Source organism: Ovis canadensis, chromosome 2 (assembly GCF_042477335.2).
Source record: "Ovis canadensis isolate MfBH-ARS-UI-01 breed Bighorn chromosome 2, ARS-UI_OviCan_v2, whole genome shotgun sequence".
NCBI lineage: Eukaryota > Metazoa > Chordata > Mammalia > Artiodactyla > Bovidae > Ovis > Ovis canadensis.
The window spans coordinates 208153255-208169508 of record NC_091246.1 but is presented as its reverse complement, the minus strand read 5'-3'; the positions used below and the strand labels follow the sequence as shown (position 1 = coordinate 208169508).

Genomic DNA, 16254 nt, shown 5'->3' with positions numbered 1-16254 from the left:
TAAAGATCAGGAGGATGAAGTTAACATAGTTAAGACTGTACAATAATGACTGCGCTGCTCCCAACTCACATTTTAGCTTCACAATCTAATTTTCACAGACTGACACAGCATCACTGACCAAAGGAAAAGCTAGATGTAACTAACTTCACATGTCTGTCTTCTAGAGGGACTCTGCCACCTCTGTACTGGCAATGCCTGGTACATAGTAGGCCTCTAGTATGTTGCTGACAGTTAGGGCAACCACCCCACCCCCTCTTCTACCCCAATTATTTTATAAAATGTATCTGGTAGCAGTCTTCATGGGGTACAGAAACTGATTTCTGACCTTGCAAAATTTATCTTGTCGAACAAAGGAGATGCTTGTGAAAGTCCCTTAATTTGATGATTGTTGTTCATGACCACAGTTATCATTAGTAATGATCATTACAGTTACATAGCTTGTCAGGTTGTTTAAAGTAATTCAGAGACGTGGCTCATGAGATCCCAGAGAGGTCAGACAGATGCTGCCTGACTTCTGAGAAAGGAAAAAAGCAGCCTGGCCCCTCCCCTCCTGCCTTACTGCCCCTGCTAGAATTGCTGATGCAATTTTTCATTCACAGACTGAACCCTATTGCTTCCTTAGCAGGTACTAACATTGAAAAAAATTGTTGATTCACTTCGAAGTCTAGGGTTAAATACAGTATAATTATTATCAACTATACCTTGATTTCTAAAGAAGGAATTGATATCAAGCATATCTGGCCTTCCCTGAGAAATCGTTCATACAGGAATTTTTATTTAAATAGCATTTTGAATGTGCATATAGACCCTGTGGTAGTAAACTGTGCTGTAAAGGCAAAAATGCTAACCTTTACATGAATGTGGGGTGCCTTGTAAAGGGTCGCCCTATTTATATACTTTCAGTCCCTTTGAAGAGCTTTAATCAACATTTGGTAGGATGTTGGTTAGAAACTAAGTGGAAAGTATAAACTTCATAAGATGAAGGGAGAGAGCTTCTGCTGTAGCAAGTGAAAAATATTTTTAAATGATTTACATATGTGTATTCCTAAGTTAGCCAGGAACTTTTTAATTATGGAAAATACTGTCATTCTTCCATATGCTGAAACTCTTCCCTCGAAAACTGTCAACAAGTTGCTGAATTCCTCAGCCAGTGAAGAGCAGATGAGTGATTCTTGAGGGCTGCAGCTTTCAGTCAGATGCAATCAAATGCAGGATTTCAGGCATGTAGTACAGTCAGGAAAGGAAACATCATGAATAACTAACAGAAACAAAAAAGACTGGTTTCCAGCTGTTTTCAGAATTTTATATGCACGAAATTTGGTTGGTGGTGAAGCCTCAAAGGGACCGTTTTCACTTGCAGTTCTGTCGGCCTCATGAGCTACACATGGTTTACGTTGTTACAGAAAAGCTAATTTTTCTTTGTTCACATGTGTTGCCTCAGACAGCCAATACGCATTTTAGATTTGCTGGCTAGACACTTCCTGATGCAAGCTGTGGCTAAGACAAACAGAATTTTACAGTAACTGTCAATCGGTACCCTGTCCTACTTATTTATTTAACAGCTTTTCATTTTATAATGTTGCTTCTCATATTTTCCCTTCTTTTACCTAGAACTTCCATTACCTTAGTAAAATTTTGTTCAGCTACAGGAATAAATTTGAGGGCCTGAAACTTAGAAGTGAAACATTTTAAACAGAGCACTTTATGGAAAGAAAAAGGTCATGTATTTGCTGAAGTTGGAAGAAGACGAACATTGCTTCTTTCTGCCAAGGGTTCTTGAAAATGTGGACATTCAACTTGAGTAGCACTTCTTTCAAGAACTTATGCCCTGATTTCTGGGTTTGGAAGATGTGGGAATCCAGCTTCTATGTAGATGACATGAATAGCCCAAAGACATCAGAGACTGTACACTGAGATTCCAGCTATGGGCCAGATGGTCTGGATTTGGTAACATGGGCTAAACCAGGTGGGAACTCAGCGCAGCTGGAGGAACAAGGCAGGACGTCCTTGCTCATCTGCTATTTCTGTTTTCTTTCTCCAGAGCCCTTGGAACCTCCAGATTGGGGTTTTCAGCTGTGACACTTTTGGACTAGATAACATTTTTGGACTAGACAATTCTTTATTGAGGACGGCTATACTGTGCACTGTGGGGTACTGAGCAGCACCCTGCCCCAGTTGTGACAATCAAAATGTTCTCAAACTTTTCCAGATGTCTCCTGGGGTTGGAGGGTGGACACAAAATCGATTACCCCAAGTTGAGAACCACTGCAGTAGTTGAATAACTTAACCTGAGCAAAATACTGGTGGCTGCCTCTCCTAATTGGGAGGTGTGGATGAGTAAGGGAACTTTAGAGCTGTCAAACACTGGCAGGAATGGAGCCCTGGGAATTGAGGGGGGAGAATAATAAAGGAAGGCTGTCCCAGGCCTGCCAATTAAAAAATTCGATCCTGTTAGTTCTCACATTTCTGGCTTTAGTATAATATTAAAAGACATTTTTGTTTGCTGTTATAACCAAGCAGCTATTAATATCTAATAAAAACTAAGATGTATCCTTCTAAGCCCTTTATATGTTAACTTAATTAAATACACCAACCCTATGATGTAGGTGTCATATTATTATCTCCATTTTTCAGATGGGGGAAACTGAAGCACAGAAGGGTTTGGTAAACTGCGTTGCCTCTAGCAGGATTCACATGCATGTCACATGCAGGCCTTTCAGCTCTATTCTAGGCCTCTTCTTATAGGAGCTTGACATTGCTTCCAGAAATGAGCTAGATAGGACTTAGTGCATCTGTGTGTCTCACAGCTATGATCTATTTATCAGGTACTCTTTTAGTGCTTTCTAAGGGTATGTGGGTGCTGTGCTTAGTTACTCAGTCGTGTCCGACTTTTTGTGACCCCATGGACTGTAGCCTGCCAGGCTCCTCTGTTCATGAGGATTCTCCAGGCAAGAATACTGGAGTGGGTAGCCTGTCCCTTCTCCAGTGGATCTTCCTGATCCAGGAGTCAAACTGGGGTCTCCTGCATTGCAGGCGGATTCTTTACCAGCTGAGCTGGTAAGCCCTTCTAAGGGTATGCCAGGTATCAACTCTTTGCCTCTTGATTTCAAATCTACTCTTCATTGTCCTGTTTGTGATCCTAGAGCTGGACCCCATAAGCACTTCCCTTTGGCCAGCTGACTTTGCCACTGGAGGGACCCTGAAGGAAGAGGAGGCTTTGTTCAGTGAGTGTTCCTGTGTTCTTGTTCCTGCAACGAGTGCTCAGTTGGGGTGTGGGAAACCCATGGGCCCAAGTTTCAGCAACAGCAGGTTCTGTTCCCACAGGTCTCCTTGTTGGCTTCACAGTTCATTCAATATTACTTCCTGCAGGAAGCTTCCTAGCTGGTGCCCAGCAGGATTCCCAGTGAATTCATTGGCATCCCTGGGGTTGGACCCTTGGTGAGTTGACCAGCCTGTTAAGGGAAAGTTCCTTGGTTCTCCAGTGCCCTGTAGGGAGCTTCTCTCTTGTTAGCACCTCAGGGAGCTTCTTGACCTCTACTGGAGCCATAGCCATACCCTGTGCAACAAGGTCAGAATCTCAGCCTTGGGAGCAGGGCTGGTGGGTGGTGGTGGTGAACTTTCGCAAACTTGATCCTTTTCCTCTGCCTCAAGCTCTAACAGTAACCATCCCAGTGTCTGCTATTCCTGTTTTCTTTAGTAGCTACTCCCATTACTATTTATAGCTTCATATATACATACATTTTTCTCTCTATAAAGCTTCCCCATATAAATTTATAAAGCATCTCCATTCAAATTACTCTGTGGTTACTGTCTCTGTACAAAGTGCTAGGCATTATTCCAAATTATTACTTTGCAAATATTAACTTATTCAATCTGTGTAGCAACCCTTCAAGATAGGTATGGTTATTAGTCCCATTAACCTGTGGAGAAATGGAGATATTGAGCTGTTTAGAAATGTGTCCACACTGGCAGCCAGGAGGCGATGGGACCCTGATATGAATCCAGAGAGCCTTCCCCAGGGCTGGGACTTCAGCTGCTGGCCTCTTCCCATATTCTCTAGAATTGACAGACTGGATTATTTTGCACAAGTCATTTAGATTCCAGAATTCTCTAGCGCATTGGAGTTGGTCATTCTTTCATAGTTGCTCTCTCTTCCTTGTATTTATTGAGTACTTACTATGTGCCAGGTCTGATGTTGAAGCTGAAACTCCAGTACTCTGGCCACCTCATGTGAAGAACTGACTCATTTGAGAAGACCCTAATGCTGGGAAAGATTGAGGGCAGGAGGAGAAGGGGATGTCAGAGGATGAGATGGTTGGATGGCATCACTGACTTAATGGACATGGGTTTGGGTAGGCTCCAGGAGTTGCTGTTGGACAGGGAGGCCTGGCATGCTGCAGCTCACGGGGTCACAGAGTCAGACACGACTGAGGGACTGACTGAACTGAACTGATGTGCCAGTTCTTCCCTTTTAGCTCAGATGGTAAAGAATCTGCGTGCAGATGGAGGAGACTGGGTTTGATTCTTGGGTTGGGAAGATCCCCTGGAGGAGGAAATGGCAACCCACTCCGGTGTTCTTGTCTGGAGAATCCCATGGACAGAGGAGCCTGGTGGTCTACAGTCCATGGGGTCACAAGAGTTGGACATGACTAAGCGACTAAACCACCACTATGTGCCAGGCACTAGCAGAGGAGTAATGATGTTATTGGCCAGCTTAATGGTAATTTACGAAAAGTACATGTTCTCCCAAAAAACTAGGAATAGGTAAATCTAACTCAAACTTAAGTTAAAAATAGAGTAGTTTTCTGTTCTTGACAGGAAGTCTTTTTTATGCTTATTTTCTGTAGAAGTGTCTTTGGTCATGGTTGCAATCATGGTACTAAAATACATTTTTTTTTTTTTTGCCAGAAATCTATGCACACTCTCAGGCAAATACAGTAGACAAATTTGCCATTAAATTTATGTATTCTGTAAAAACTGTGTGTGGTTATTTCTGCTCTGAAATTGAACTTGATAGTAACACTGAAAATGCTTCTGAGCTGTAGGAAGAAGCAGAGTTCACAGATAAGGGGACTTCTGAGAATCAGTTACCAGAAAGAATTAGTGAGAATCTTGTGTGTTTCTCTGACAGCGTGACTGAGTCCATGCTGGAGTGCCTTGCCCGAGGGGCTGCTATAATGAAATTAAACTCTCATTTGGGCTAATCTGCCTCCAAGGATCAAGGACCTGGTTCTTGGAAACTAAGAATGGACAGAAAACTTCTTTAGGATTTATAAAGCTTTGCTGGGAAAAGCAAAAATATGAAAAACAAAAATTCCTTTGAATAGTTTGCAATGAATAGTATTAAAATTGTGCTTCAAATGAAACCCTGGCTAGCAACTCTTCCTATTTTTTCTCACCAAATTAGATCAGTTAAGATGGCTCAGTACTTTCTGAAAAATGCTAGAGCAAAGTATTAGTCATTGAATGATTATTATTTTTCATTATCTTTCACTGTGATATGGGCTTCCCTGTGACTCAGATGGTAAAGGATCTGCCTGCATTGTGGGAGACCTGCATTCAATCCCTGGGTCAGGAAGATCCCCTGGAGAAGTGAATGCTACCCACTCCAGTATTCTTGCCTAGAAAACTCCATGGACAGAGAAGCCTGATGGGCTAGAGTCTATAGGATTGCAAAGAGTCAGACATAACTGAGTGACTAACACACTTGCTATTTTATAGTTTGTTTAGGAAATTTGGGAGCAAGTGACTGTTTCTTTCACCTTTATTGTTTGGCACCCGAGGGCAGCCTGGAATCCTAGCCTACCTGTGCCTGAATTTGAGGTATAGGCTCTGAATCTAGTGTGGTTATTAAAAAAAAAAAAAGGTGCCATTATATGTTTTATGGATGCTGTCATTAGAGTATCTGCTGAGAAATGAAAATGTTACCATATCCAGACACAAGAGGGCACTCTAAACAGGCCAAGGAGGATACAGTATTGACAGGGAGGGATGGAGGGAAGGAGTAAGCTTAGTCAAAGGTAGTGTTGAATTCAGGCATCCCTCTGTCTCCACTGTTCCCCCTTCTCCCCTCTAAACCACCCCACCTGCCGCAAGCCTGCCTCCACTTTGCTCTAGGAAAAGAGCTGTTCAGGCCCTAGATTACCTCTTCACATGGTTAAATCGAGATTAAGGCTTTCAGAGTCAGAATTCCCAAATCTCTTACTTTGGCAAAAATCTGCATGTTGCCTTTGCCCTGCTAACTTTCCCCATTGGCCTCACTGGATATTGCTTCGCTAAGAATGTTAAAATGGAATCTTTTTTTCTGATGCCAGCAGAATTGAACTGCTAGTGAACTGAGCTTTACATTGGATACAGAGTGTTATTTTTTCCCTACCCACTCTCCCCCCAGCTCTTGTAAGTACAGCCTTTATTAAGGATGAATTTTATACAAACTTGTGTTTAACCCTCTGAACCTTGCTCAGCCCCTAGAATAGGCTGGATGATTGAGCTGGAGTATGGAGAGATTCTCAAATGAAATGTAAATTTGGAATGTAATTGGTAACCCAACTGAGAGGTTTGTCTTTAACAGATGGGAGTCTTGGTGATACAGTGTAGGTGGTTTTGAAGTTATTCAATCTTCATGAGTACTAACCTCTACTAGAGGAATGTTTAAGAAAAAAGAATCTATTCTTCTGGCTACTCTGTATTAAGTAAAGAGATTGGAGTGCTCATGGCCCATGGAATTTTTTTTAAGTTTGACACAGCTAAAAAGAATCACAGAATTTAACCCAGATTTCTAGAATCACACCAATGATTCCATCAGAATAGACAAAGATATATATTGAAATTACCATTTCAAAAAATATACATTGGTAAATGTTTACATACCTGGGTCTACAAGAAAGGCAAAATCTAGGGAAAAACATAAACAGGTCTGCATATTTCTTAGCATGCTTTCTTGTTTCTTTTCAGTAACTTGGAGCATTTGTTATGTGCTTAGGAACGTGACTGTGCTTTCTTAACCCTGAGAACAATGTGATGGGTGTGTCAAGGTTGAGAGGGGGTCCAACCCTGACAAAGATAGGTGTGCTCCTGACCTGGCAAACCCATTATTTTCCTGTTGCATGAATCACTTGACTCGTCTTTAAAGCTGCCACATTTATTTCAGCTGACATTTTCTGTGGTGAGCCAAATCTTGGTACACAAAATTTGTGCAAAGTCCTTCTGTCTTGTAAAATATAAATCCAGGGCCTCAGAGGGACTAAACGGAGACTGCAGGCCCAAACGTTTATCTTTCTTATTTGAACGAACAACCCTTCCTTCCTTCCCGGAATGTGACTTAACATTTAAAATTCCTATTAAATCTCTGGATACACCCAGAGACCTCAGAAAGTTCTCTCCAGACAGAGCAAACATCCTCCTTGTATTTGGCAAAAGAAGAAACGGATGCTTGCATGGTGTGCAGACTCAGCTGCTCAGGGCTGCTCTTTGGAAGAGAAGCCCACTGAACCTGGGCTGCCAGAAAAAATGTTAACATTGAGCTGAAAAGAAGCATTTGCACTTGAAAGAGGCCAACAAATCTGCAGGATACATGGAAGTTCGATGGAAGCAGTAGCCAAACTGAGTCACCTTGCACTCAAAGACTGGGGTACTTGGGGCTACTTGGGGTGTGGGCCCCTGGTATCCACTCTGTATTCCTCAGGGAACAGAAGCCTTGCTCCAGGCAGCCCCTGTGCTTTTGGGGAGCCTGCAACAACCCAACTTGGGGGTGGACTCTGATTAGTCTATGCCCATTGGCACATCTCATTTGCTGATTGGTTGAGGGACAAGCTTACCCGCAATCTGGGGCAATGATATGCAAGACCCTCTCTGGGACTTTTGAGAAAGACACTTGCTCCTTGCCGCTGCTACCTGGAGAGCTTCTCTTTTCTTCTAGACCGTGTTGGGGATGGACATGAATCTGAATCTTAGGATCAAGGCAGGTATTTCACCCCATTCTGAACATATCAGCCTAAGGAGGAAGGGAGAGCCGAGATAATCAGGAGAAAGGAGCTAGAATCCTGATTCAGTTGGACCTAAGGCATAATTTTATGCTGGGTTTTTCAGCCACTGAACTAATTAATCATTTTCTTTACTGTTTAAAGTAGGCTGAGTTGAGGTTTATATTACTTGCAACCAAGGTTTCCAAACTGCCAAGTCATGTCCAAGATGATTGGGGTACACATGCATCTGTATATGTGTAAGGTACTGGCAAGGCTATGGTAAGGAATTCTTTCTTCCAAAAGGACCCTTGTTCCAAGAGAAAAGAGCATTGTTCAAAGCTCTGTGCCACAACCGCTTAAGTTTTCTTGAAAGTACTACATGGTACATTTTATGATAAGTGGGCTTTGATTAAAAAAAAAAAAAACAAGCCAGGTGTCAAATGCAGCATATTTTAATTTGTTTCAAATAAAGCAATATATGTATATATATATATATTTCAGAAAAACACCAGATGTTAAACTCTACAAAAGCGCATGTGTCTTCAGCAGATCATGTTTGTCTGATCAATAAGAATTTTGTTTCCAACATTAACTCTCTAAAGACGATCAATGGACTGACATCACTGCTACAACATAGGTTGCTACTGAGCCTCTGATCTTTAGCCACATCTTGATTTTCCTAACAAATGAGTAAATACTGCCTGGCTAAAATGCTGCAACATGTTGATGAGAAAAAGCGCCAACAGATCAAGCAAAGCCATGAAAGTTATGAAGCAAGCTAGAGCTGATTATTAGAATTAGTAAAAATGATTAAGAGAGGATGACACAGCCGTACAGGATTTGTGTATTCAGATTGACTCTCTTTTGGCAGCGAATTGGGTCAGCACCTCCGGCAGGGAACCGAAACTGAGTGAAAACGGCCTTTTTCTCCCTCTCTCCACGCTCAGGCCACCAACGTCACCGCCGGGACGGAGAGAACCGCGGCATCTGTGGAAACTTCTATTCTGGTGGGGCAGAGGTTGCACTGGGAGACCCTGGCCACGTTGCCCCGGAAAGGCCTGGCCTCCGCGTGGTCCGCGGCGTGCTGCCTTCGCCGGGGCTTTTCCGGATGGGCGGGGGCCTCGGGGGTCTTCGTCCCCAAGGAGGCCTCTCGGTTTTTGGCGCCGCCTTTGTTTTTGGGACGGAAGCCGTTGTGTGGCTGTCTTCTGTGTTCGTGACGGTTGTTGCTCTTCGCAGTGGGATCGGCTTCATTACCACTGCCCTGGGGCTTGGCAGATCCATTTAGCCTGTTGTTGTGATATTGCGGATTAAATCTTCGTCTTTGGCTAGAAGACCCATTCTATAAACAGAAAGAAAGAAAGAAAGAAAAGAGGTAGATATTAGATGCCAACAAACCCCAGGTGACATCAAACCAGGGAAACCAAACCTCTAAGTCACAGGTCACCTTTTTTTTTAACACCCCAGAAGAATGTGACAACATGCAAATGAGGTCAAGCTGATAAAACCCTCAAGCTTAAAAGAATGGTGGACTGTCTTGTAAATGGAAGTTCAAGAAAATTGCTGATGTTGAAAGAGAGGTTACAGAAGTGTAAGACAGACAATTCCAGAACCAGGCCAAATAAAACCCATCAAGTATAAACCTGAAATAAAGAAATGTAACACAGAGGCAGGGGAATGATGGTTCTCTACCATACATATTTCTGGGACATTCTGTATGGACTATATAGATGCATTCTCATGATCACATTACCAGTTTACACACCCCTAGGTCTAAAGGGTGATTATCTCTGGAGGTGGGGACGAAGCTTAGGTGTGCAGGCAGGAGTGTCCACATTCCTATCTCTGTGCACAGCTCCCTCACAATGTGGGATGAAGCCAGAGTTGGGAAGAGACAATATTCAGACACATGGGATGTGGGCCTCTGCCTTTGTACTCCTGCCCTGGGCCCTGATTTACTAGCGGTGGGTCTGCCCTAAACCAATACCATCCAATCACAGTGCACAAACTAAGAACTTTATATATTTGTAACTTACAATATGATACATCCAGGGAAGTAGTCCAGACAGACCCTGAGAATAGGCTTGGGACATTTGGGAACAGAATTCCAGGATCTTGGGTATTTGGAGAACTTTCCAGAAGGGAGAGCATAGATTCTGGGTAGTCACCTCTTAGTCTTACTCCAAAGGGAGGGCCATGGGCCGTGGCTGGGGAGGGCCAAAAGGGATTACTCTAAAGCATGGGGCCCAGAACAAGGGCCTTTCTTGGACTTAGATATATTTTCAAATTTAAACATGCTGTCACCTAAAATGCTTTGCTGAAAATGATAAAACAGTGAGAGCTGAAAATGTATCTATGTGGTTAACATTTAATTTGGCCTCCTTTGTTTTTAAATTGTGACAGAAATTCAAACTAAATTTTGGACTTAATTTTAGCACGGGGTTTAATAATGAGCAAGGAACAAAATCTGTGAAGGTGTATTTCAATGACAGTGAAACAGATTGATTATGATCTTGAATCAAGGACTGTATGAAACACTCCTTGTCAAAGTGCAATTTTAAAGTTCATGAAGACATCTGGGGCTAGAGAAATGCCTGTCAGAGTCACTAATGAGAATTCTAACAGACCAAGACCACAAAAGCCAACAGGGCATCTGTTAGAAAACCAGCATTTTGGAATGCTTAAAAAAAGTCTCATTATTCAAGCTCTCTTTCTGAAAGAGGATGAAAAATATCTTTATAGCATGCCCAACTTCTGAATCATCAAATCCCATTTCGTGGCCATTTCGCAGGGATCACTTCTCAAGAATATAATGGAGAAGCAGAAGGAGAGAAGACTGTCCTTTGGATATTTCTGTTTTTAAGGGTCATTGTAATGAGAATTAATAATGTCATTTTGAAATGCATGCTGAAAGCCCGAGAGAAGAAAGAGCAGTTTGAACTAACTTTGGCCTCTTATGGATAAATTAAAGATAAATGGGAATTAAAGGATCTTAAAAAACATGCCAGATTTCTTCTCACTAATGGTGTCAGTAGCCTGGTTCTCAATCTTGTTCCCACATCTGTGAGTCCTTTCCATGTGTGGGCCAGTTACCAGTACCTGGGTGGCACTCAAGTCATGAGAAACACCGTCTCATGTAGAAGGACTCTTTGCTAATGCTGTCAAGTGTGTGAAGACCACTTCCTCCACAGGGGAGAGTGCCTGTGATGGGGACCAGATGGACTAGGGGAGCTCAGGGAGGCTGGCCAGGCACATGGAGGTTCCACAAGTCAGGCTGCTGCTGGGGGCAGATGGAGCCTGGGGTGACTAGCAGTGGCTGTTTTCTTCTGCTGCAAACGGGTGGTTTCTTGCCCAGGCAAGGCACCAGGGTCTGCGGGACCCCCGGAGGCAGGGCAGGGTGGCTTCCTTGGGGTGGCTTACCTGCTTATTAGCTGGCACGGCCTGGTGAGAGCTGTCAGCGGTGCTGGGAAGGTTGCTCGCCATTTTGGGGTTTGCTGCTTTACCTTCGGAGGGCTTGTTGTGGCTCGATGACTTCCGGGTAAAGTTACTCTGTCTCCCAGAGGTGGCTGCGTGGGCGCTGAGCAGCGGCAGCAGGGAGCTGCAGGGAGTTCTTGAGGAATAGTTGTTCTTTGGGTGTATAACTGCAACAATAAGCGCTTGGCGTCAGGGGCTGAGCCTCAGTGGGCTCCCCTGGTGGCTCAGATGGAAAAGAATCTGCTTGCAGAGCCGGAGACCCAGGTGCGATGCCTAGACTGGGAAGATCCCCTGGAGAAGGAAATGGCAACCCACTCCAGTGTTCTTGCCTGGAAAATCCCATGGACAGAGGAGCCTGGTGGGCTACAGTTTGTGGGGTCACAAAGAGCTGGACACAACTGAGCAACCAACACTCACTTGCTCACTTACTCACTCAGTAACCTGTTAGGAGATGAGAAGTTGGCAGGAACTTCATAAAAACCATAAGGAAAGACTATTTTTTTTTTTAAAGATGTCTTTGAAAAAGCACTTAGATGCTTGGAACCACAAAATGTCTTCTGTGGGAATCAGTGGATAGCATAATCGTTCAAGCTGGGAGACATTTGTAGGAAAAGAGACAAATCTGAGCAACTTTAATATTGTTCCTTAGGTTGAGAACCACCTGGGGAAGAGGGATAATGAAGCCCCAAAGTACCCTCTCAGCCCTGTCCACAAATGTACTCTGCCCCTTGAGTTCCCCATTACCAAACTCATTCTTGCTGTTCTTGTCAGATCCCTAGACCAGTGGGCGCAGAGATGAAAAGCAACCTAGGGGCACATCCACACTTGGCCTGTCAGAGCCACGGTGCTGGGAGCACGGGGATGGAGTGATGCTGGGTGTCAGGGATCTTGTCACCCCAACTTTAAGGCCAGGCCTGCCAGCCTAAAAGATGCATCTTCTCTCTTCCATTAGAGCTATATTATCATTTGTTATCAGCTCTAGAACCCCACTGCAAATCTGCAACTCCAATGCTAAAGTCAACCCAGGCTCATCAGGCAGATTCCCAGCAGGGATCAGGCAGGTCTGTTCAGTGTTTGCTATCACCCCTCCCGCTGGTTTCTGAAAGGGATGGTTTTGATGGGATAGTTTCTATGTGATAATGCTGAACTGGGGCTGGAGGGAATCAACTCAGGGATATATTCATGACCTTCCTGTCATAGTTCACCAGAATTTGACTGCCAGTCTGGACAGCAAGACCTTTGGATCTTTAAAATGGTCACCAGTTTTGAAAAGCAATTTTCTCTACTACCTGTGTTGGCTTAGACTTAATCCCAGCATTCTTCCTGAGGATCTGGAGCGTGGGTAGGGATCACAGCACATTAGAAATGGAAAGGACACGGCGGATGCATCTCCAGGCCCTTCATCTGACAGGTCAGGTCATGTTGGGGGTTGTCCAAACAGGACCAGGGGATTTTAGTGGCTCTTTGCTAACAATGTTCAGTTTTCTAGGGGTCATTATTAGGGTCATTTTCTAGGGTTCAGTAGCTGTGGGCTTCAAATGTGCTCTCAACAAAGCCCAGAAGTAAAGGGCCTTTTGAGGACCACTGTCTCCCAACACGGGAGGCTGGGTTCCAGTGTGGACACTTGGGATTTGGTGAGGGATGGTTCCTCCCACTAGGTGGCACTGGTGTGCTCTGGAGGAGAGCAGAGGACGCTGCACTGCCCTCCCCTCCTCAGATGGTGGGGTCACTTGGCATCAGGGGCTCGCCCGTTATCAAGCTGAAGTGGAAACTAGTCTGCGTAGTTAAATTTCCAACTGTGAATCATATAGTCTGGCTTTTTTCTACAAAATCTTGGGATGGAGAATGGCAAATGGAGTAGATTCTTTCATAAGAGAGGAAGTATATAGAAAAAAAAAAGAAAATAATTTAAAAGAAAGGCAGTCAGAAATTCAGATATTTGTCAAAGACAGGTGAACAAGGATGCTCACAGCAATGTTATTTTAACGGTGAGAAGATGGAAGCAACCTAAATGGCCACAATCCTGGGACTGTTTATGTCAATTATATTTAAGTAAATTATGGGTTAAAATATATTGACATGGAAAAATGTCAACCATATATTGTGAAATGATAAGAGCAAATTCTCTTACTATATATGTATGTCATGTAGTATAGTAAATAAGATGCAATATAATTAAATACACTGCATAATTTACACAATAGATTATATGTGCATAAAAGTATGAATGAGCCTCAAAAGTAATGTTGTGTTCTATTTAATATAGCTGTGTAATTTTTAGATCAAGATTGTATTTTTTATACTCAGAGAAAAAATGCAATTTCCACTTTGAAAAAAAAATGTGCAGTCAGATCTCCATTTCTTAGCTCACTATGAGGCTGTGGATATTCCATGTCCTTCATCTGTCCTTCCTACCTCCTTGTGACTGTCCTTGGAGCCACTTAATGCAGGTTCCCACCTCCCTCAGTGGGTGGGCTGGAGCAGGGGGGAAAGAATCAGCCAATTTTGTTGCATGTTAACTGCTCTAATTAAGGGAGAGGCTAGGGAACTGCTGAGCAGTGCGTGTGTCACACACACACACACACACACACACACACACACACACACACAGAGCTGGGCCTTTCATGACAATAGCCCATTGTTCCCAGACTTATTAGGGAGACTTGCTCTTCCCATAACAGGTCTCTGTAGAACCAGACTTTTGAAATCAGAGACACTTGATCCGGCAATGCTTAAGAAAAGTTTGCAAAAGGTATAAACTAGTTGACCTGTTTTGTTCTGCTTAATAAATCCTGGAGATTTACTGATGGGCAGTGGCATTTGAAGACTCGAAGTTCCGATCTTGACATTTTTAGTGACTCGTGTCATGACCTTAGATCATTAAACTTCTTTAGACCTCACTTTAGCCCCCTGGGGGACCACACACCTGACATTTCCCATATTGACTCCAACAGCGCCAGTCTTACTCACACAGAATTATTTAGCAAGTATGCAGAACTCACTTTCTCCGCAGAGCATGATTTGGGCCTTGAGCTGTTCAATGTCACAGGAGAACCGGGCAGCTTTCCCGAGCTCTTCATCATATTTACGCTCGCTGACAAAGTGCTGCGGGGAAGAGACAGAACCCCATGATGACAGAAATGACTGGGACATGCTGCTGATCCATTCTGTCTGTCCTCCCGCCCCTGCTGTCGGTGTGAGAGGTGCCTGTGCTGGGAGGTGCCTTTCAAGAGGGCTTGGCTTTGTCCTGGAGCACGATCACCTTCTTGTTCTTGGGAACTTGTGCAGGTCCTGTCTTTACCCTACCTGGGCTTAGACAAAACTGTGGTTCAGGCAAGATGAGTGTCTGGACTCATCTACTTAACCTTTCAGCATCCTATGCCCTCTTTCTGGCACTTCCTGTCCTGTTGTAAGTTATGGGGTTGCCTTCTGGCCGTCTTACTAATCTGCCCAATGGCCTGCTCAGCTATCATTCCTCAAGAGAAAGTGTGTCAGCCTTCCTAGACATCCGTCTCCATTTTTAATAGGGGACCAGGAAGTGGTAAAGAACCTGCCTGCCAACGCAGGAGTTGTAAAGACAGGGCTTCGATCCCTGGGTTGGGAAGATCCCCTGGAGGAGGGTGTGGCAACCCACTCCAGTATTCTTGCCTGGAGAATCCCACGGACAGAGGAACCTGGTGGGCTACAGTCCACAGGGTCGCAAAGAGTCAGACACGACTGAAACAACTTAGCACACTTAGTAAGTCCAAAAAGCCTTTAGTAACTAGAAACCATTATCTTGAATGGTAGAATTTCAAGTGCTGTTAAGGGAAGTGGGAAAGAGATTACTTTTCAGTTCATTTAAAATTAAGATCTATGTGCAGATGACAGAGGGAGAAATACAGAAATAACTATGACTCAGTCCCTCTGTGAGTTTAGCAGGGAGTTCACCATGTGGCAAGAGAGACAGATACCATAAAATAAAATATAAGGTAGAATGTAGTAGGTGCTTTAGGAATATGAAAGGGAAAGAAATTATTTCCTGCTGAGGGGAATTAGGGAAACAGTTATGTAAGAGGAAGCATTTGAGCTGGAACATTAAAAAAATATTGAACACTTACCAGACATGGGCCAAATTCTTAACAGATAATCTCATTTTTATCTGATCACGTTATTATGAAGTCAGTACTGTTATTAGCTCTGATTTACAGAGGGGGAAATGAGGTTCTAAGAATTTAAGAGAATATGTAATTAATCCAAGTTTGCAAGAGCTGGGCTATTGCATTCCGAAGCCTGTGCTATCAACCATTTTACCATGAGTAGGGTTTTGATAGGTAGAAATGAAACTTGGAAGATGAGTGGATTTCAATAGAGCAGGAAGCTGGCAATTTCATATTCATCAAAATAAGTGTTTGTTATTTGTTCTGCCTTCCAGGATGTCTTTCTGGGTATTAGGACAGGTTTCACCAACCAGCCCCACTTTCTATTCTAATCTCCTTTGCGACCAGAGAATGTCTGTGACATTGGAAGTGCATCTGTGTCCACAAGATGAAGGGTTTCTTCTACTGAAACTAATTAGCAATGGTCATAACATACTGGGACTTCCTAGGTGGCTCTAGTGCTAAAGAACCTGCCTGCTAACGCAGGAGACGCAGGTTTGATCCCTGGGTTGGGAAAATCCCCTGGAGGAGGGCATGGCAGCCCACTCCAGTGTTCTTGCCTGGAGAATCCCTGTGGATAGAGGAGCCTGTCAGGCTACAGTCCATGGGGTCACAAAGAGTTGGACATGGCTGACGTGACTTACCACACATGCTCACATAATATATACTGGAGTCTGGTG

At 43.7% G+C, this 16254-nt stretch overlaps 1 protein-coding gene across 13 annotated transcripts in view; it reads right to left on the bottom strand.

Moving 5' to 3' along the window:
• Positions 1 to 8400: 8400 nt before the first annotated feature.
• SPATS2L (spermatogenesis associated serine rich 2 like) overlaps positions 8401 to 16254 on the bottom strand; it is a 184327-nt gene continuing 176473 nt past the window's right edge. For all 13 annotated transcript variants that reach the window (XM_069577950.1, XM_069577956.1, XM_069577951.1 and 10 more), the window contains 3 exons: positions 14438 to 14540; positions 11382 to 11602; positions 8401 to 9303 (listed from right to left, as the gene is read on the bottom strand). In XM_069577950.1, coding sequence (XP_069434051.1) covers positions 8908 to 9303; positions 11382 to 11602; positions 14438 to 14540 — 720 coding nt within the window. In that variant the 3' untranslated portion in view covers positions 8401 to 8907. The remainder of the gene's footprint in view (positions 9304 to 11381; positions 11603 to 14437; positions 14541 to 16254) is intronic.